At 37.3% G+C, this 23375-nt stretch overlaps 1 protein-coding gene across 1 annotated transcript in view; it reads right to left on the bottom strand.

Moving 5' to 3' along the window:
• Nucleotides 1–23375, bottom strand: part of ift172 (intraflagellar transport 172) — a 65550-nt gene that overhangs the window by 30368 nt on the left and 11807 nt on the right. Inside the window, exons 16-25 of the mRNA XM_026143517.1 lie at nt 10333–10500; nt 8906–9042; nt 6526–6633; nt 5346–5430; nt 4869–4961; nt 3778–3855; nt 2766–3014; nt 1338–1416; nt 1073–1193; nt 454–598 (exon numbers count right to left, since the gene is read on the bottom strand). Coding sequence (XP_025999302.1) covers nt 454–598; nt 1073–1193; nt 1338–1416; nt 2766–3014; nt 3778–3855; nt 4869–4961; nt 5346–5430; nt 6526–6633; nt 8906–9042; nt 10333–10500 — 1263 coding nt within the window. The remainder of the gene's footprint in view (nt 1–453; nt 599–1072; nt 1194–1337; nt 1417–2765; nt 3015–3777; nt 3856–4868; nt 4962–5345; nt 5431–6525; nt 6634–8905; nt 9043–10332; nt 10501–23375) is intronic.

Here is a 23375-nt window from a genome sequence, read left to right on the forward strand (position 1 = left end):
CACACTTCTAAACTTAATGAAAAGTCTTCCCAGAGGAGGTGGAGTTGTTATAGCTGCAAAGGGTGGGCTGACATCTTATTGAACCCTATGGATGGAATGGGATGTGTGAAAGCAGACAAGCATGTAAGTGCTACCGTCTCATATTATGTATAAAAAATACATTTAAACCTCAGTTCATCATTTATATCACGAAAAGAATAGTTTATATCAGACATTTTTAAAAAGTTATATTTACATCTGTAGCTTATTTTCATCTTACCCTTAAACATTCCCACAATTTAATAAAAGTCCAACATATAATCTATTATACAATAAAGACAAAAACTTGTACTTTTTGATGCCTTCCTTTTCACTGATCTGAAAGAAAACATGTTGTGGCTATACCTTCACCTGTTTTTGTTTTTCATTTAGGTTTTCCTCTTTACCTCCTACCTCAGTCCTCCTGTCTCTCACCTCATAGTCCTGCATGGAGGCGTAGTGTTGAGCTATCTTCACATAGTATTTTGCTGAGGACGAATCCTCCTGTAACTCCAGGATGTGGACTGCTTTCTTCCACTGGCGAGCTGCGATGGCTGCCTCGATCGCTTTAAGAGAACAGCTGCATGGAAGACCATATGAACACGTTAATTGTTCAGATAGCAAGAGTCAGCATTAAAATGCAGATTGTGTTGGTAATACTAGTTGCATTTTTTAACTATTCTGCAGAGAGAGAACTTATAGTTAGCTTATAGCTATCTGAAATAGTGCCTGAAACTTTACTAACTATATTTAAAAGTAGTATTTTTAACGTCTTTGTTTCTGTAGAGACTTGTAGCCAAGTCAAAATTCAGTTTCAGACGCGTCTCTAAGTTCTTTCTGAGCTCTGACTACCTGTCTTATTTGGGATTTTGGGGCATTGGTATAGCGATTTTTTTAAATCTCATCTCTCCATTATCCTGGTGATGATTTTAAAGAATTGTTGGCCATCACTGTTGGACTGTTTTTCAAGTGTCATCTTTCTGCCTCTCCATCTGTCCTTATCTTTGTCTCTCCAGTCCTCTCCCTCCATCCATCCCTCCTCTACTCTACATACCCTGCTTCAATGAAGTGGTTGATGGCAGCGTCCATCTGTTTCTGCTGGACGAGGTAGTCTCCCCAGGACTCCTCCAGTTTCACCACCTCAGCGGGGAAGGTTATGCGAGCCAGCTCTACCGCTACAGGAAACAGGAAGGAGAAACTTTCTTACCAGAAAAGTTACAATTGACTTGATTTAGCTTAAACCTACCATCTAAAATTGTACAAAACATTGTAGAAGTTATCAAATGGTATATGCAGTCTAAGCTATCTAACTGTTTTACCTTTCCTGAAGGCACCTCCTTTACAGTAGCACTCCAGCGCTCTCTGGTTGTTCCTGATCTTCTCATACAGATCTCCTGCCTGGTCAGAAGAGATGACATACATTTTGCTGTCAATTGTCTTTCAACTTAGGGTCATATGGGGCTGAAGCATATCCCAGCTGTCAATCGACGAGAGATCTGGACAAGGCCATCAACTCCAGCAGCCAATTATCAGTTAAGCTGACATTCATGTCACTGGACTGTGAAGCCAGAGCACCTGGAAAGGACCCAGGAAGGCACAGAATTTGCTACTTATAATCAGGAGGTTTGAACTCTGTGACTCTGTTAACTGCCACACACCACTATGGAAATCAAATATTTCAAATATTTATATCAGATATTTATAATTGTTTCAAAATTTGACCTTATAGCCAGTAACATATTGAAACAATGGTGTGCAGCCAATCAGAAGACAGCTGTCTAAAAGAAAGAGAGCTGTGTGGGGCTATATCACGGCCCATTACAAGATGAATTGTAAAGTTACTTTAGTATAGTTTAGTAATGAAAACATGGAATGTCAAATGAGAATAATGTTTGTTGGTGTAATTAGAAGAAAGATGTTCCGATGTTCTTGGAACAGTGACTACTATCACTTTTAAATGTCTTTAGAAAGTTTGTTTTCTTATTGTGGATTTAAACACAGGTATCGATATACTCCTGGCCACTAACTGTGAATTTGGCTGAGGCTGTGTGAACTAAAGCTGCCAATTACACCGTGCTACATTTTAATTAGTTACCTCAGTTTTTTGTTTGTTTTAATGGACTGAGTGGGAACATTTTGTCCCTGTATTTCTCTGCTGCTAGGTATTTCATGATTCAAACAACATGATACCTGAATCAGATATTTGTTCCAGCTAAATATTTTCTTGCGTTTCTCCATCTGTGACTACCCTCAATTAAACATGTTCAACTCTTTCAACCTATAATTATTCTTACTTTTAAAAGGATACACACAATTCAAATGCTAACTCAGTGGGTTTTCTAACAATAAAATGCAATGAAGAATAGTGGCACTTTGTAAAATACAGAGAAGTTTTATTTTAGCTACTGCAAGTTAAATTGTAATCACCAACTTCCATATCTAATTCCAGACACCGAAACTGATTAGAACACAAAATATCAGGTTACAAAATTTGCTTTGAGGATCCAGTCTCCTTTTCCAAGCCTCTTTCCCACCTGTTACATAAACACAGATGGCTAGAGGAAAAGAAGTGAGCTTTTAGACAAAAAAAAAAAAGAAAAAGCACACAGAGAAAAACAGGCAGATGGAGGGAGACAGAGTTCAAAACTGAAAATAACAAAGAACACTTGTTCCGGCATTGAAGCTGAGGCGAGGAGAGATGGGCTCAGAGAAGCGGGAAACACAGGAGGAAGAAATGATCCACTCACTCTCTCGTAAAACTCTCCCTTGATGAGACTGGCAGCAATGCGGTCGACGGTCTCGCTGCTGTTGGTGATCTCCGACTGGCTCATGGCGAGGCGAGCGGCCTTAGCTGGCAGCCCTGCTTTCAGGTAGAGGTTTATGGCACCCTGGAAGTCTCCCTCGCTCTCCCTCACCTCGCCGGCCCTGTCTTCCTGACCCGTCTCCATCAGCCACCGGTAACGGTTTTCACGCAAGGTGTCGAGCTCTGGGTAGCCCTGCAGTTATTTTGCATTTAGAGTTCAACCAAACAGTTATCCTGTCCACAGATAACTAACCAACAACACTCTTGTGGTTGACAGCAGGTGTACATTGTAATTTGGTAATCCAAATTCTCTGAGAGGTAACGAGACTCCTGCCTCTGCTGTGGGTTCTGTTTTCAGAAAATGAAGCTCATAAGGACACTCGCTGTTCACCCACAGGCCTTTTCAGATTTGATAAAGTGAGTATTATAAAATAGTGTATGCAGGGAATAGATCTAAGCAAGACAAAGGCATAAATGGGCTAAATTATTTTGTTTTTAGAAATGCTATTTTAGGCAATTAAGAAGCCTGTGCTTGTCATATGAGAAGGCTGTCTGTTTACACATTTTGGGTTTTCCTCTGTCTTTTCCGATTTAAACTTACTGTAGCTTTATATACTTTATTAAGCAATAAATAATTTCCCTTTTTTTCTGTCTCTTGGGGAATGCATTAGATAGGGCATCAACCCTTAAAATCCCCCATAATATAAAATGTAATAAATATATAAATAGAATATGTGGAGCTACCCACTGTGCTGACCTTTCCCGAATAAAGAGGCAGTAAAAAACTAGCTTTTGGCTTTTATTCTGTAATATAAATATGATAAATAAATATTTAAAATGTGCTGAAATCAAAGTAATCAATATAAATACGCTACCTCGAGCTGATTTGCGACCACGTAAAATGACTTGATCAAATATTATCAGTAATTGCGTGTGATTCAATTCCCTTTTTTTACCTTGGCTTCGGCTACAGCAATGCAGTCATCCCACATGTGGAGCTCTTGGTACATCTCTATGGCTTCTTCGATGGCATTCTGCACAGCAAAAACAAAACAAACAAAAGCCAAACGTTGGACTTTATTCTCCAAAAATCTAGTATTAAGGATGCAGAGCTGGGTTTATTTATTCAGTTCATTTAATTCCAAGACTTTACCAATCTCAAGTGTTTGGTAAAAGACTAAAATGACTTGCCACTGCAGCCCTCACAGGGATTTGTTGGTTACCATCTTGTAAGGTAAACAATACTTTTAGCAGTGAAAGCATCTCTGTGTTGCTTGTCCTTCCCATTCTTACATGGGGAAGAAATTATTAATCTCTAGTTTGTGGCTGCTTGTTGCTCCTAAGCCATATTTTACTGTGTTGAATCCCTCTTATAGCAGGTGACAGCATTTATGTGTGCTTGTGTATCTGCATTGTTCACTGTCATCACAAGTGAAACTGAGCTGTTTATGTTCGAGTTGGAGCTAATAAATTGTGAAGGGTTACTTTAACTGAAGGAGAGGAGACTTCAGAACACACTGAGTCTATACAAGTATCATCAGAGCTATGAAAGCAAGAAAACGTGTGTGTGTATAAAGGGACACCGTATTACTGACTAAATTAACATTATATAGCAAGCTAGAAACAGTTAGTCTGTTAATATTTTGAGCTTTATATTAAAGTGGTCTATTTTTTGCTAATCTGTAGAATGAACATATTTGACTAAAAATGCCAGTTTACCTGCAGATAGAGTTCCTCATAATATGGAGCAATAGTTCCTTTTCTTTAAGGTATTACTCCTCTGTTACTAATATGTTGTGCTTAACCACAAATATTAATACAAGACGTTACTGTGGTGCTGTTTACTTAAATTTCTGTGATGGTGCACATCAGGCTGTGCTGTAGACATGATGCAGTAATATAAATCAAGCATAAATACACATTTAAAAGCTTAACAGCTCTGTGAATTTTGGGGTGTTCTGTTTGTTGTAAAATCTGAAAAGGAATTCATTCTACATATTACATATTCAATCTTATTTCTAACGCTCTTTTTTTTTTTACAGCCCACCTGCTCTGTGTAGTGCATCTCAGCCAGTTTAAAATTCTTGTCCAGCATGGCCACGCGTGCTTGGACTTGATAAAATGATGTCCCATCTTCTCCCTAATAAAGAGACAAAGAGATTAAAACATACAAAAGCCAGGGAGCACTTTTGAGCTTTGCAGAGAGAAAAAACTTTTCAAGAATTGCAAAGCTGCATTTTTTTATAAGGACCACTCACAGAGATTCAGCTAAAAGGAATTTCATTAATATCAACTCCAGCAGAGACTTGCTGTACAATGAATGCTGGATTTCCAGTTCCATCATAAGACACATTTTTAAGAGAAGTGTTGAATTATTCAGGTGTCATTGCATAAAAATGTCAAATACCGTATTGCATTTCATTGGAGAATACTAATAATTAGCCAATTAGTCAGAAATATTATTGCCACCCTTAAAGCTCTTTATCTGCTATATTTGTGATCAGTGCGTTGGGCCTTTCCTCACCATTTCCTGTGAAACTTTGTCTACGATCTCGTTTGTTTGCCGCAGGAAGTGGAGGGTTGAGACATCACCCAGCGCAGCAAAGCACCTACAAAATAAAAGGGAGAGAAAACCATAGAGGAACTAAGCAATTAAGCAGCAGATGGTGACAGAGAAAGTCAAACAGAAACAGAAATAAAGAGAAATATATTCAGTTTAGTGGAGGAAGAATGCATTTCTGGTCAGTGAAAACTTGTTCACTTAATGAACTGAGATAAATTAAAGCTCTTTCTCTAATTAGCCTTTAGATTCAGTGTGAGAAGCTGAGAAATACACAGGCACATCTTAGCATTTGGCCACTTTATTACCAACTCTCTGTGAACAGTTGCATCAGATTAATGAACAAGTCATGAAAGAAAAAAAGTTTAAAAACTCCTACTGTCTGACTCTTTTTTTTCTGCTTCCCTCCCTCATTAACATCACTTCCCTCCCTCATTAACATTATCCACTCCAGACAAAACTGTTTCTTTCCCCGATTTCATGATTTATGCAATTCAAGACGATGCCTAACGAACAGCATATGCATTATTAATGACAGGGAATTCAAATTTGAAAGGTTTCTCAAAACAGAGAGAACTAAAGATGGAGAGAGAGGAATAAAATGATAGAAAATTAAAAACTGTCTTTGATGATAAATGAAGTTGGGGGGGGGGGGGGGGGGGGGGGGGCTCTGGCAGAAACACAGCCATCGGCCGTGCGTGTGCAGAGGGTATACTTCTATTATGTTGTGGGGACATTTATCTGGTTATAAAATAATATTTCAAGGAACTATCTGATTATCTTTAAGGTACAAAAATCAAGCTGTATAAGCTGAATCTGTATATTTTAGATAAAAGAATCGGTCAGAGGAGTACAGGTTATAGTAAATGTCCAGGAAATGAATGTAAGTCAATGTAATGTCCTCTGAAGTGATGAAAAACAACTGCCCGGGAGTGCGCAAGTGTGTCCAAGAGTGTATTTCTTCATTCCAGGTGATGAAGGTGCCCTTGTTGCCTCTTTCCTCTTTTTTTCTCTCCAGCCCCAGAGATAAGTCTCACTTGCAATGACGACTGATACTGAATGTAATTATTCCGGAGACAAGAACATTACTTTGAAAGGGCTTTGTGTGTGGCTGTGTGTGCGTGCGTGTTTGTGTCGTGCTGACCTTTCTGCGATGTGCAGCTGGCAAGCCTCTAGAGCCAGCTTGCTGAGTGTCTTCCACATGGCTTCAGTCTCTGGTGACATCTCCAGAGTCTCGAGGAAGGCTGTGGCTCTGGAAAATACACGCACATGCACAAGTAGAGCTGAGCCAGGTGGCAAGACAGAACATAAAGCAAGTATTCTGTGCTGCAGATACCGACCACAAATGGTGTGTAAAGATAAGGAGCGGCAGAAGAGCTGCAAATATCGAGGAAACTGTGTTACAGCAGCCACTCCCAAATTTAAGTCTGAATTGGAAAATCTTCTACGGCCTTTTCATCACTTTTAAATATGCTTTAATTCAGTTTAGTCTAAGTTTTTATCTTGTTTTTTAGTCAGACTTGTTGGATACTGGACCGTAAGACAGATAAAGTAAAAAAATAAAAATAAATTAGCCTAATTTGGCTGATGCAAATGTCCAAATGGAAAAAACAAGGAACTCCAAAGTAAGGATGAAGAGAAGGTTAGTGAACATGATACCAAGAACATTAAACTGAAGCAGGAAGATGGCATTATAGATACACACGAGGGGGACTGGTGATTAGACACAGGTGACCCAAAAAAAACGTCTTTTCATAAATCTGGATCAAGTTGGTTCCTGAATGTCCCAAATTCATTCTTCAGCAAGACAATCACAATAATAGCCCCACATATAGAGCCATAAAGAAGATGTTTTGTATTACTGTACGAAGTAAATCAATGAATAAAACCTATTCATGGTCCAGTGTTTCACTATAGCATGCTCTACAAAAACATAAAGCAAGTCACAATGGACCGTGAGATGTTCTGATCTAATAAAGTCTGCTGAGGAGATCAGTGGACATGTTAGAAAGATTATTACTGGTATGACCTGAAAAGATGCTGAACTTCTTCAATGTGACAGCTGCTAAAGAGGGGCCAGGGCTATCTTCTTAATCTAATTCAATCACATTCACCAACATTAGTAAAATAGAATTTAGAAGACTTATTTGACAGATTAGCAGATTAGAAAGATCATGATTTATAAGAATAATGAGAGGAATAACAAATAGCTCCCCAGAAGGCACAAAGCTGTAACATTACTTTACAAAATAATTGCAATAACACAGTGATCTTTTAACTCAGATCATGAGTGGATGAAATAAAATGCCTGATTTCCACATTCAGTGGTACTTGTCCCATTGTAAAGTATAATTTTTGCTTTACGTGATTCATAGCTTAAAAATAAAATCTGTACTTATCATATCTATTAGCTCACCCTATGTTCATCTAATGTCTGAAAAACAGAGGTTTAAGCTCCGCCCCCTTTAAGACAACCTTCTACTTATTGGCTACCCCGCACAAACAGAAAGCTATCTTCTCTCACTGATTTAACACAGAGACAAGTGTATATAAAATGTCAGGAAGAAAGGACTTAAAACAGTATGAAACCTAAACTTATTGGCTAATGGCGATTACTGGTACATTATGGACCTGCTAATATGGACATTCACCACTATAACTGAAGATAACAGAGTATTTAAAAGAACCAAGAAGATTCCCATAAGACCACAGAGAGTGCAATTAAACTTTTCTGTCTCTTATTACCCAAAATTATGCCAACCTAAACTTCACAGCATTGTGCTGAAAAACCTGATAATGTAACCTTGACTGGAATAATCAAAATAAAACAATTGATTCCCTAAATTTATTTACATTATGCCTCTTCCAGAAGCTTTTCTACTGTAGCTGACTTTAGTGACATTGTCAGCAAAGGCCTGACGGTGCTCAGCGGAGGACCAAATGACCTCCTCCACACACAGTTCCATGTCAAAACAATACTATATTCAGTTAAAAGTTGTAAACTGTTTCTCAAAATATATGAGTTTCAAAAATATAGTCATGATTTTTCAATTCCTTATTTGGTAGTTTGAGCTTAAAAATTTTAATTCCAAACTTTGTATGACAATTTCTTCCTATGAAAGAAGACCATTAAACATATAAGCAACCAAATTCCTCCTAAAGACTCTCAAAGTGCTAGAGGAAGGAGCTGAGTTGATGCTCCTCTGAATAAGAGAGGTCAGTTATAATTATTTACTCCATCTGATGAGGTGGCTTCACACGAGCATCCTTTCGGAGGTGATCAAATCACAACACGCTGAAGGGAAGGATTATATCTCCCAGCTGGCCTGGAAGTGCTGAGGAAATACTCGAGAAGAGCTGGAGGAAGCTGCTGGATAAAAGGACATCTGGCCTGTTCTGCTCACCCTACTGTCACTGCGCCTCTGACCCAGAAAAGTGACGGGTGCAAGGAAGGACGGACGGATGTTCACGCTGCATCGTCATTTTGATAGGCTGTATGGTTTTATTTAGTGGGCTGTACTCACCTGTTATAATCTCCATCATCAACAGCCGTACCAAACTCAATGAGGCCTTCGTCGAGTGTGTATGTCACCATGTTGACGCCCTCTGTCACAATCACATCCGTCTTGCCATCGGCTCTTTTGAGATCCACAATGTCTCCCTGACAAAGAAAGGAGATACATATATATATATATTTTTTTTTTTATGAAACCTCCGCGCTGTGTTAATAAAGTGGAAAACGTGTTTTTCGTGCTACTGCATTTATTAGACAGTTTAAGCCAGAAAATGCTTAATCGATGAAGCTTTTACTTATAAAAATACATTTTGTCAGGTTTTTATATTCTGCAATTCTGCAGTATGCATGGACACAGGTTTACAACATCACAGCTTCATTAGTGGGTCAGTCCAGTCGACCACCATAATCAACTTGCACCCTCCAAATTCACATTATGGATGCTTTTAGCCAAGAAAAACAATGAGTACACTTAAATATACTTGCATAATTATAATGAAAGTTTTTGTTAAACCTTTATTTAACAAGATAAGAATGTCTTTCTTTTTGGAGAGTGTTCTCAGCCAATATATGCAGCATTAGCAAAGCAGGGTTTTTTTCTAGAAACCAGAGTGCGTAAAGAAAAGTTTCACAAGTACGTGGAGAACAGAAGTGCACACAGATTGGCCTTGGAACAAACATGATGGGCGTATGTTTCCCAGTTTGGCTCTTCAGAAGTTTTACGCTTTTGTTTTTCACATATTATTAGATAAAGGCATCAAAATAACGTTCCACATATATGGCTGGATGTATCACCAAGATAGCTGCTGAGTAGCAAAGTATATCAGAAATATTAAATTTCAAAATTCAATTTATTTTAAGCCAGTTTTAGTTATACTGCACCCCTTCACAACTACAGTCATCTCAAAGCACTTTGGTACCCAATAATATGGTGATTATTAATGAGGATTTCCACTAAACACTATGAAATCAAATACTTTTAAAGGAATTATGACCAGCTCATAACAGCAGCAATTCTTTGTCCATTACTACCCTCTGCTATTGTCTACAAAATAAAAATGTCTTGCACAAAGCTCAGTGCACTTTGCAAAAACATAAATCAGCCACACAAGAGGCTGCTGCGATGGTTTTTGTTATTAATGAGAACAGCAGCAAGTGTTAACGCAAGCAACTTTCAAAACCCTGCGCACACCAGGGGCGATTAACTGCCTCAGGACAGCGGCACAAAAAGCTGGTTCTCTGTTAAGGCTTTGCCAGCAACACAAAAAGGCTTGAGAACAGTAAAAATACAAAAACATGCAGCTTCAGTATAAACACTGTGGAGATATTAAAAATAAAAAGGTTTATCAAAACAAGCCGACCAGGGCAGATGCAGAGCCTCCAGTTAACGATGCCGACCATACTTAAATCACACTTACAAAGAAAACAAAAGCTCACCTTGATGGGGAACATGGTGACGGTCTCTGGGCTGTCAATGCTGTACCAGATGCAGAGGTTTCCCCGGTTTTGGGAGACCACCACATCGCTGCCAGGCACCCACTGGACGTAAGAGCAGAAACTCAGCAATGTGGTCTTCACGCCAGACTGTATGTCGTACAGATGGAGCTGCAGAGGACAGAGAAAGATAGAAAGATATAGAAATTCCTATTTTCATCATCAGGAAATGGTTTCAAGTCCAACAGTAAAGGCAAAGTCCAGCAAGTGTCACTGTACATAAGAATGGATTTCTCCAATTCCAGCTGTGACCATTAAATTTAAAGTTCGTAAATATAGAGTCCAGAGAGTTAATCTGGTTTATCTTCGCATAAAATAAAAAAATAGGTTCTATACAAAGGTAACAAAACCACTTTACAGTCCATCAAAGCTCATTTGTATCCACAATAATATTATATTTTTATTATATACTGTATAATTTAAATGTTTCATAGGAAGTTTATGCCGACAGTACTTTGCACCAGATTATCTTTTGCTATCTTTAAAATAGTCATTTCAAGAGTATTCAGAGCATCATCATCAGTGTGTGAATGGGTGAATGACTGAATGTAGTGTAAAGGGACTAAGTAAAGCGCTATACAAATACAGGCCATTTAGCATTTAGCATTTTACCATCATGGATCACCACTTAAAGTCAGGCTAAGTTGAATTTATTTAGATTTATTTTATTTGAATCATTGATTTATTTTTTGCACCTGCATTTGTTGGTTTAGTTTACTTATAACCTCATTAGCTCAGGAATGTAAGTTCCAGGCCCACTGCACAGCAGACCCACACTCCTTCCACCTGTTTGTTTCCTTTGGACATGTCTCCATACCTTATTTTATTAGTGTGAATGCTTGAAAAGCATTCACAGTATTGTTCTTCTAATCTTTATTAGTGTGAATGCTTGAAAAGCATTCACAGTATTGTTATTCGAATCTTTATTAGTGTGAATGCTTGAAAAGCATTCACAGTATTGTTCTTCTAATCTTTATTCTATTTTATTTATTATTCTGTATTCCGTACGTTTTTTGTAATCTATCTCCTTCAAAACCGTTCAACTTAGAAAAACCATTCAAACACCGTTAGATTCCTATTCTTTTGGACATGACTGCTTCTATTTTTCTCATTTCTAACATTTATATTTTTAATTTTATTCAACTTTATTTAACAAAAATTTATAATGTATTTCAATGGAGAGACCCTTCAAATTCTCATTCAAATTCCTCCTCTTTAAACTGTATCTACTTCAACATACGTTCACATAGAGCCTCCATTCAAACTTTAAAACGAAGACAAGACATTCAACTATTCAACTTGTATTTATCTTTTCAATATCTATTATACTTTTTCTTCAGTTCCAGTTTAAGTTTCATGATGTTTTTTCACCCGTTTCAGAGTTTATAATGGGTGTGTATGGGACGGAATGTTGGGGCTAGAGTGAGACAGCTCAACTGCTAGAGTGAGAGGAGCAAAAAAATTAATCTTAAAATCTTTTTTAAAACTGCTGCTGTGTCCGCAGCGTTTGCTCTACAGGTATGATTTTACCCTCAAAACGTAGCCATGGCTGTCCTCTTTCATCCAATGTGTTTACTATTGTACTAGGTGTTATGGTTCTTTCATAAATGTCACCAATGCACAGCCTCCTCCCTCCAACTCTTCCATAGACTCTAATGTTAAAATGGCTCAGAAGGTTCGTTTGAAAATCAGAAGAGCATGGTGTCTTTACACTGTCACCACGTCCATATAATAAACTCCACAGGCATGAAAACTGAGAATTTGGTAGACTGGACATTGCTGCCGCTCACGGTGAAAGAATTTTGTCAATACGACCTATACTTTTCATTTGGGAGCGATTTGTTTAGGGCTGACGTTTCTGTTCATTTTAAGCAGCAAAAGTGAGGCGCATGTCTGTGTACGTGTGTATGGAGCCATTGGGTGCGGTCACTATAGCAACCAGGCTCACACCTGCCTGCTTAACGAGCTCTCTCTCTCACTGTACCAAGATTCATCTTAAGCACTTCTCTTTCAACTGCTGCTGTGTCCACAGTGTTACAGCCATCATTTTACCCTCAAAATGTCACCATCGTTGTTCTCTTTCCAACATTGTCTTTCAAAGCTCAGACTTTTACATTTTTTAAACTGTGTGGATCCAAGCGGAGGGATCACATTTTAGTCATTCAGTGATTCAAAGAATATGAACTTTTAATGTTCTTTCAGATGTTTTCTGACTCTGAATTTTCTTTTCTCAGTTCTGAGGTTTTTCTAATTTACAATTAAAACATTTTCAGCTTTTTTCCAACTTCTTCTTCTGTGTAACCTTCAGCTTTTAGCAGTTCAGCACTTTTGTTTTCACGTTAAATTCGGATTTTTTTTTATCTCATTCAAAATTTTTAACTCAAAATTCAGCAATTAATTCATTTCAGTGCATACATTCAGATTCAAGCATTCACACTGCAGTTTCTTCAGAAAATGCACTTTCTAGTTAGTGTGAATGCTTGAAAAGCATTCACAGTATTGTTATTCTAATCTTTCTTATTATCTATTATTCCATATTCCGTACGTTTTTTGGCATCTAACTCCTTCAAAACCGTTCAACTTAGAAAAACCATTCAAACATCGTTAGATTCCTATTATTTTGGACATGACTGCTTCTATTTTTCTCATTTTTAACATTTATATTTTTAATTTTATTCAACTTTATTCAACAAAAATTTCCCATGTATTTCAATGGGGAGACCCTTCAAATTCTCATTCAACTTACTCATTTTTAAACTCTTACTACTTCCACATACATTGACATAGAGCCACCATTCAAACTTTAAAACGAAGACAAGACATTCAACTATTCAACTTGTATTTATCTTTTCAATATCTATTATACTTTTTCTTCAGTTCCAGTTTAAGTTTCATGATGTTTTTTCACCCGTTTCAAAATTTATAATGGGTGTGTATGGGACGGAATGTTGGGGCTAGAGTGAGACAGCTCAACTGCTAGAGTGAGAGGAGCAAAAAAATTAATCTTAAAATCTTTTTTAAAACTGCTGCTGTGTCCGCAGCGTTTGCTCTACAGGTATGATTTTACCCTCAAAACGTAGCCATGGCTGTCCTCTTTCATCCAATGTGTTTACTATTGTACTAGGTGTTATGGTTCTTTCATAAATGTCACCAATGCACAGCCTCCTCCCTCCAACTCTTCCATAGACTCTAATGTTAAAATGGCTCAGAAGGTTCGTTTGAAAATCAGAAGAGCATGGTGTCTTTCCACTGTCACCACGTCCATATAATAAGCTCCACGGGCATGAAAACTGAGAATTAGGTAGACTAGACATTGCTGTCGCTCACGGTGAAAGAATTTTGTCAATACGACTTTTACTTTTCATTTGGGAGCGATTTGTTTCGGCCTGACTTTTCTGTTCATTTTAAGCAGCAAAAGTGAGGTGCATGTCTGTGTGCGTGTGTATGGAGCCATTGGGTGCGGTCACTATAGCAACCAGGCTCACACCTGCCTGCTTAACGACCTCTGCCTGCCACTCTGCCAAGATTCATCTTAAACACTTCTCTTTCAACTGCTGCTGTGTCCACAGTGTTACAGCCATCATTTTACCCTCAAATTGTCGCCATTATTGTTCTCTTTCCAACACCATATCTTTCAAAGCTCAGGCATTTAAACTTTTTAAACTGTGTGGATCAAAGTGGAGGGATCACATTTGAGTCATTCAGTGATTCAAAGAATATGACCTTTTAATATTCTTTCAGATGTTTTCTGACTCTAAATGTTCTTTTCTCATTTCTTAGGGTTTTCTAATTTACATTTAAAACATTTTCAGTTTTTTTCCAACTCCTTCTTCTGTGTAACCTTCAGCTTTTAGCAGTTCAGCACCTTTGTTTTCAGGTTAAATTCGTTTTTTTTTTGTTTTTTTTAATCTCATTCAATATTTTTAACTCAAAATTCAGCAATTAATTCATTTCAGTGCATACATTCAGATTCAAGCATTCACACTGCAGTTTCTTCAGAAAATGCACTTTCTAGTTCTATTTATTATTATCTATTCCGTACGTTTTTTGTAATCTACTCCTTCAAAACCGTTCAACTTAGAAAAACCATTCAAACACCATTAGATTCCTATTCTTTTGGACATGACTGCTTCTACTTTTCTCATTTTTAACATTTATATTTTTAATTTTATTCAACTTTATTCAACAAAAATTTCCCATGTATTTCAATGGGGAGACCCTTCAAATTCTCATTCAACTTACTCATTTTTAAACTCTTACTACTTCCACATACATTGACATAGAGCCACCATTCAAACTTTAAAACGAAGACAAGACATTCAACTATTCAACTTGTATTTATCTTTTCAATATCTATTATACTTTTTCTTCAGTTCCAGTTTAAGTTTCATGATGTTTTTTCACCCGTTTCAGAGTTTATAATGGGTGTGTATGGGACGGAATGTTGGGGCTAGAGTGAGGCAGCTCAACTGCTAGAGTGAGAGGAGCAAAAAAATTAATCTTAAAATCTTTTTTAAAACTGCTGCTGTGTCCACAGCGTTTGCTCTACAGGTATGATTTTACCCTCAAAACGTAGCCATGGCTGTCCTCTTTCATCCAATGTGTTTACTGTTGTCCTAGGTGTTATGGTTCTTTCGTAAATGTCACCAATGCACAGCCTCCTCCCTCCAACTCTTCCATAGACTCTAATGTTAAAATGGCTCAGAAGGTTCGTTTGAAAATCAGAAGAGCATGGTGTCTTTCCACTGTCACCACGTCCATATAATAAACTCCACAGGCATGAAAACTGAGAATTCAGTAGACTAGACATTGCTGTCACTCACGGTGAAAGAATTTTGTCAATACGACTTTTACTTTTCATTTGGGAACAATTTGTTTCGGCCTGACTTTTCTGTTCATTTTAAGCAGCAAAAGTGAGGCGCATGTCTGTGTGCGTGTGTATGGAGCCATTGGGTGCGGTCACTATAGCAACCAGGCTCACACCTGCCTGCTTAACGAGCTCTGCCTGCCACTGTACCAAGATTCATCTTAAGCACTTCTCTTTCAACTGCTGCTGTGTCCACAGTGTTACAGCCATCATTTTACCCTCAAATTGTCGCCATTATTGTTCTCTTTCCAACACCGTATCTTTCAAAGCTCAGGCATTTAAACTTTTTAAACTGTGTGGATCAAAGTGGAGGGATCACATTTGAGTCATTCAGTGATTCAAAGAATATGACCTTTTAATATTCATTCAGATGTTTTCTGACTCTAAATGTTCTTTTCTCATTTCTTAGGGTTTTCTAATTTACATTTAAAACATTTTCAGTTTTTTTCCAACTCCTTCTTCTGTGTAACCTTCAGCTTTTAGCAGTTCAGCACCTTTGTTTTCAGGTTAAATTCGGATTTTTTTTGTTTTTTTTTAATCTCATTCAATATTTTTAACTCAAAATTCAGCAATTAATTCATTTCAGTGCATACATTCAGATTCAAGCATTCACACTGCAGTTTCTTCAGAAAATGCACTTTCTAGTTAGTGTGAATGCTTGAAAAGCATTCACAGTATTGTTCTTCTAATCTTTATTAGTGTGAATGCTTGAAAAGCATTCACAGTATTGTTCTTCTAATCTTTATTATTATTTTCTATTCCGTACGTTTTTTCGCCGACTATCTCCTTCAAAACCGTTCAACTTAGAAAAACCATTCAAACACCATTAGATTCCTATTCTTTTGGACATGACTGCTTCTATTTTTCTCATTTTTAACATTTATATTTTTAATTTTATTCAACTTTATTCAACAAAAATTTCCCATGTATTTCAATGGGGAGACCCTTCAAATCCTCATTCAACTTACTCATTTTTAAACTCTTACTACTTCCACATACATTGACATAGAGCCACCATTCAAACTTTAAAACGAAGACAAGACATTCAACTATTCAACTTGTATTTATCTTTTCAATATCTATTATACTTTTTCTTCAGTTCCAGTTTAAGTTTCATGATGTTTTTTCACCCGTTTCAGAGTTTATAATGGGTGTGTATGGGACGGAATGTTGGGGCTAGAGTGAGGCAGCTCAACTGCTAGAGTGAGAGGAGCAAAAAAATTAATCTTAAAATCTTTTTTAAAACTGCTGCTGTGTCCGCAGCGTTTGCTCTACAGGTATGATTTTACCCTCAAAACGTAGCCATGGCTGTCCTCTTTCATCCAATGTGTTTACTATTGTACTAGGTGTTATGGTTCTTTCATAAATGTCACCAATGCACAGCCTCCTCCCTCCAACTCTTCCATAGACTCTAATGTTAAAATGGCTCAGAAGGTTCGTTTGAAAATCAGAAGAGCATGGTGTCTTTCCACTGTCACCACGTCCATATAATAAGCTCCACAGGCATGAAAACTGAGAATTAGGTAGACTAGACATTGCTGTCGCTCACGGTGAAAGAATTTTGTCAATACGACTTTTACTTTTCATTTGGGAGCGATTTGTTTCGGCCTGACTTTTCTGTTCATTTTAAGCAGCAAAAGTGAGGTGCATGTCTGTGTACGTGTGTATGGAGCCATTGGGTGCGGTCACTATAGCAACCAGGCTCACACCTGCCTGCTTAACGAGCTCTGCCTGCCACTGTACCAAGATTCATCTTAAGCACTTCTCTTTCAACTGCTGCTGTGTCCACAGTGTTACAGCCATCATTTTACCCTCAAAACGTCGCCATCGTTGTTCTCTTTCCAACATCTTGTCTTTCAAAGCTCAGAGATGTAAACTTTTTAAACTGTGTGGGTCCAAGTGGAGGGATCACATTTTAGTCATTCAGTGATTCAAAGAATATGACCTTTTAATATTCTTTCAGATGTTTTCTGACTCTAAATGTTCTTTTCTCATTTCTTAGGTTTTTCTAATTTACAATTAAAACATTTTCAGCTTTTTTCCAACTTCTTCTTCTGTGTAACCTTCAGCTTTTAGCAGTTCAGCACTTTTGTTTTCAGGTTAAATTCGGGTTTTTTTTTTTTATCTCATTCAAGATTTTTAACTTAAATTCAGTAATTAATTCATTTCAGTGCATACATTCAGATTCAAGCATTCACACTGCAGTTTCTTCAGAAAATGCACTTTCTAGTTATTATATTTTATCTATTCCGTACGTTTTTTGAAAGCCTACTCCTTCAAAACCGTTCAACTTAGAAAAACCATTCAAACACCATTAGATTCCTATTCTTTTGGACACTGTTGCTTGTATTTTTCTCATTTTTAACATTTATATTTTTAATTTTATTCAACTTTATTCAACAAAAATTTCCCATGTATTTCAATGGGGAGACCCTTCAAATTCTCATTCAACTTACTCATTTTTAAACTCTTACTACTTCAACATACGTTCACATAGAGCCACCATTCAAACTTTAAAACGAAGACAAGACATTCAACTATTCAACTTGTATTTATCTTTTCAATATCTATTATACTTTTTCTTCAGTTCCAGTTTAAGTTTCATGATGTTTTTTCACCCGTTTCAGAGTTTATAATGGGTGTGTATGGGACGGAATGTTGGGGCTAGAGTGAGGCAGCTCAACTGCTAGAGTGAGAGGAGCAAAAAAATTAATCTTAAAATCTTTTTTAAAACTGCTGCTGTGTCCGCAGCGTTTGCTCTACAGGTATGATTTTACCCTCAAAACGTAGCCATGGCTGTCCTCTTTCATCCAATGTGTTTACTATTGTACTAGGTGTTATGGTTCTTTCATAAATGTCACCAATGCACAGCCTCCTCCCTCCAACTCTTCCATAGACTCTAATGTTAAAATGGCTCAGAAGGTTCGTTTGAAAATCAGAAGAGCATGGTGTCTTTCCACTGTCACCACGTCCATATAATAAACTCCACAGACATGAAAACTGAGAATTTGGTAGACTAGACATTGCTGTCGCTCACAGTGAAAGAATTTTGTCAATACGACTTTTACTTTTCATTTGGGAACGATTTGTTTCGGCCTGACTTTTCTGTTCATTTTAAGCAGCAAAAGTGAGGTGCATGTCTGTGTCCGTGTGTATGGAGCCATTGGGTGCGGTCACTATAGCAACCAGGCTCACACCTGCCTGCTTAACGAGCTCTGCCTGCCACTCTGCCAAGATTCATCTTAAACACTTCTCTTTCAACTGCTGCTGTGTCCACAGTGTTAAAGCCATCATTTTACCCTCAAAACGTCGCCATTATTGTTCTCTTTCCAACACCTTGTCTTTCAAAGCTCAGAGATGTAAACTTTTTAAACTGTGTGGGTCCAAGTGGAGGGATCACATTTTAGTCATTCAGTGATTCAAAGAATATGACCTTTTAATATTCTTTCAGATGTTTTCTGACTCTAAATGTTCTTTTCTCATTTCTTAGGTTTTTCTAATTTACAATTAAAACATTTTCAGCTTTTTTCCAACTTCTTCTTCTGTGTAACCTTCAGCTTTTAGCAGTTCCGCACTTTTGTTTTCAGGTTAAATTCGTTTGTTTTTTTTTAATCTCATTCAAAATTTTTAACTCAAAATTCAGCAATTAATTCATTTCAGTGCATACATTCAGATTCAAGCATTCACACTGCAGTTTCTTCAGAAAATGCACTTTCTAGTTAGTGTGAATGCTTGAAAAGCATTCACAGTATTGTTCTTCTAATCTTTATTATTCTATTTTATTATTATCTATTCCGTACGTTTTTTGAAAGCCTACTCCTTCAAAACCGTTCAACTTAGAAAAACCATTCAAACACCATTAGATTCCTATTCTTTTGGACACTGTTGCTTGTATTTTTCTCATTTTTAACATTTATATTTTTAATTTTATTCAACTTTATTCAACAAAAATTTCCCATGTATTTCAATGGGGAGACCCTTCAAATTCTCATTCAACTTACTCATTTTTAAACTCTTACTACTTCAACATACGTTGACATAGAGCCACCATTCAAACTTTAAAACGAAGACAAGACATTCAACTATTCAACTTGTATTTATCTTTTCAATATCTATTATACTTTTTCTTCAGTTCCAGTTTAAGTTTCATGATGTTTTTTCACCCGTTTCAGAGTTTATAATGGGTGTGTATGGGACGGAATGTTGGGGCTAGAGTGAGGCAGCTCAACTGCTAGAGTGAGAGGAGCAAAAAAATTAATCTTAAAATCTTTTTTAAAACTGCTGCTGTGTCCGCAGCGTTTGCTCTACAGGTATGATTTTACCCTCAAAACGTAGCCATGGCTGTCCTCTTTCATCCAATGTGTTTACTATTGTACTAGGTGTTATGGTTCTTTCATAAATGTCACCAATGCACAGCCTCCTCCCTCCAACTCTTCCATAGACTCTAATGTTAAAATGGCTCAGAAGGTTCGTTTGAAAATCAGAAGAGCATGGTGTCTTTCCACTGTCACCACGTCCATATAATAAACTCCACAGGCATGAAAACTGAGAATTAGGTAGACTAGACATTGCTGTCGCTCACGGTGAAAGAATTTTGTCAATACGACTTTTACTTTTCATTTGGGAGCGATTTGTTTCGGCCTGACTTTTCTGTTCATTTTAAGCAGCAAAAGTGAGGTGCATGTCTGTGTACGTGTGTATGGAGCCATTGGGTGCGGTCACTATAGCAACCAGGCTCACACCTGCCTGCTTAACGAGCTCTGCCTGCCACTCTGCCAAGATTCATCTTAAACACTTCTCTTTCAACTGCTGCTGTGTCCACAGTGTTAAAGCCATCATTTTACCCTCAAAACGTCGCCATCGTTGTTCTTTTTCCAACATCTTGTCTTTCAAAGCTCAGAGATGTAAACTTTTTAAACTGTGTGGGTCCAAGTGGAGGGATCACATTTGAGTCATTCAGTGATTCAAAGAATATGACCTTTTAATATTCTTTCAGATGTTTTCTGACTCTAAATGTTCTTTTCTCATTTCTTAGGTTTTTCTAATTTACAATTAAAACATTTTCAGCTTTTTTCCAACTTCTTCTTCTGTGTAACCTTCAGCTTTTAGCAGTTCAGCACTTTTGTTTTCAGGTTAAATTCGGGTTGTTTTTTTTTTATCTCATTCAAAATTTTTAACTTAAATTCAGTAATTATTTCATTTCAATGCATACATTCAGATTCAAGCATTCACACTGCAGTTTCTTCAGAAAATGCACTTTCTAGTTATTATATTTTATCTATTCCGTACGTTTTTTGAAAGCCTACTCCTTCAAAACCGTTCAACTTAGAAAAACCATTCAAACATCGTTAGATTCCTATTCTTTTGGACATGATTGCTTGTATTTTTCTCATTTTTAACATTTATATTTTTAATTTTATTCAACTTTATTCAACAAAAATTTCCCATGTATTTCAATGGGGAGACCCTTCAAATTCTCATTCAACTTACTCATTTTTAAACTCTTACTACTTCAACATACGTTCACATAGAGCCACCATTCAAACTTTAAAACGAAGACAAGACATTCAACTATTCAACTTGTATTTATCTTTTCAATATCTATTATACTTTTTCTTCAGTTCCAGTTTAAGTTTCATGATGTTTTTTCACCCGTTTCAGAGTTTATAATGGGTGTGTATGGGACGGAATGTTGGGGCTAGAGTGAGGCAGCTCAACTGCTAGAGTGAGAGGAGCAAAAAAAATAATCTTAAAATCTTTTTTAAAACTGCTGCTGTGTCCGCAGCGTTTGCTCTACAGGTATGATTTTACCCTCAAAACGTAGCCATGGCTGTCCTCTTTCATCCAATGTGTTTACTATTGTACTAGGTGTTATGGTTCTTTCATAAATGTCACCAATGCACAGCCTCCTCCCTCCAACTCTTCCATAGACTCTAATGTTAAAATGGCTCAGAAGGTTCGTTTGAAAATCAGAAGAGCATGGTGTCTTTCCACTGTCACCACGTCCATATAATAAACTCCACAGACATGAAAACTGAGAATTTGGTAGACTAGACATTGCTGTCGCTCACAGTGAAAGAATTTTGTCAATACGACTTTTACTTTTCATTTGGGAACGATTTGTTTCGGCCTGACTTTTCTGTTCATTTTAAGCAGCAAAAGTGAGGTGCATGTCTGTGTCCGTGTGTATGGAGCCATTGGGTGCGGTCACTATAGCAACCAGGCTCACACCTGCCTGCTTAACGAGCTCTCTCTGCCACTCTGCCAAGATTCATCTTAAACACTTCTCTTTCAACTGCTGCTGTGTCCACAGTGTTAAAGCCATCATTTTACCCTCAAAACGTCGCCATCGTTGTTCTTTTTCCAACATCTTGTCTTTCAAAGCTCAGAGATGTCAACTTTTTAAACTGTGTGGGTCCAAGTGGAGGGATCACATTTTAGTCATTCAGTGATTCAAAGAATATGACCTTTTAATATTCTTTCAGATGTTTTCTGACTCTAAATGTTCTTTTCTCATTTCTTAGGTTTTTCTAATTTACAATTAAAACATTTTCAGCTTTTTTCCAACTTCTTCTTCTGTGTAACCTTCAGCTTTTAGCAGTTCAGCACTTTTGTTTTCAGGTTAAATTCGGGTTTTTTTTTTTTTTATCTCATTCAAAAATTTTTAACTTAAATTCAGTAATTATTTCATTTCAATGCATACATTCAGATTCAAGCATTCACACTGCAGTTTCTTCAGAAAATGCACTTTCTAGTTTTAATTCTTGAACTTCTGTAGGTACACTGACTCTTGGTTGTGACATCCTCTTTATAGCCAGTCTCTGGAATAAGCCAAGCCTTTATGTTTTCTTTGTTGTGGCAAAAATATGTAACTAGTACTTGGATTTTGGGGTGCATTTGAAGATATAATGTGGTTATTCTTCGATCTATAGAAAACCTGGTTGGTGAAGTTTGTTACCTTTAGGTAGGAGACCTTAAAAGTGAAAGAGTTGTTTCTCCTTGTCCACAGTACAAAAATAGGCCTTATGCATCTTCTAGTGTTAGGTCCATAATTTGTTGGACCTTTTGGCACATTAGGTCATTGTCAACCGTCCTAAAAATGTTTGTAAAAACTCCTTAAATTAAAGCTGAAAGTATGCACTTCAAACGCATCTTAATAGTCTTGTTTAAAACCCACTGGTTTACACAACAGGTTTTACTTCTTTTTATTCCATCCATCTGTTCTCTCCCACTTATTCTTGTCTAGGGCGAGAGGCAGGGTACACCCTGGACAGGTCGCCAATGTGCCACAGGGCTAACACACAGAGACAAACAACCATTTACACCTATGGGCAAATTAGAGTTACCAATTAATGTAACCCCACTAACTGCATGTCTTTGGACTGTGGGAGGAAGCCAGAGTACAGAGTACAGAAAACCCAAGCAAACATGGGGGGAACATGCCAACTACTGACAGCAAGACCCAAGCCTGATGGTGGAGCTGAACTCAGGACCTTGCTGTGAGGCAACAGCGCTATCTACCATGCCACCATGCTTTTTAATTCTTTCTTTTGAAATATACTACCTAAAATATCATGCTATGCATGAGAAAATGTGATAGATTAGATTGCATTTTCCTTTTCATCTTCCTTTTAGACCACCCTTGTTCTAATTGGCTGCTACTGGAAACCAAAATGTTTGAAAAGCAGGTAGAAGGGTACCCCAGCTCTGTGTGCCTGCATTTAGAGCAGTCTAGCCTAAAGCCTAAACACTTGGCCCACTCCCTTCTTTCTTTGAAAATGTAACCATGTTTGACATTCCACATACACTTTATGGCTTTATTATTACTTACATCCTTTATAGTATAATTTGTTGCCGCTGTACCATCTCTGGATTAACATTTTAGGTTTTCGATATATGACAGCAGAACACTTAAAGTAAAGATTCGATAGGAAACATTTTGCTAGCAACCTGTTCTTGTAGGTTGAGGTTTACATTAGCATAGTTAAACTCATTTGGCTTGAACAAAGTTGATTAACATCCAGCAGCTCCACGTGAAAACTCCCACTGCAATAATCTGTTCCACTGTGCACTTGATGAGAATGTAGATTCTATAAGCTACAGAGACTCCCGCAGCACT

Source organism: Astatotilapia calliptera, chromosome 15 (assembly GCF_900246225.1).
Source record: "Astatotilapia calliptera chromosome 15, fAstCal1.2, whole genome shotgun sequence".
NCBI classification, from domain to species: Eukaryota; Metazoa; Chordata; class Actinopteri; order Cichliformes; family Cichlidae; genus Astatotilapia; species Astatotilapia calliptera.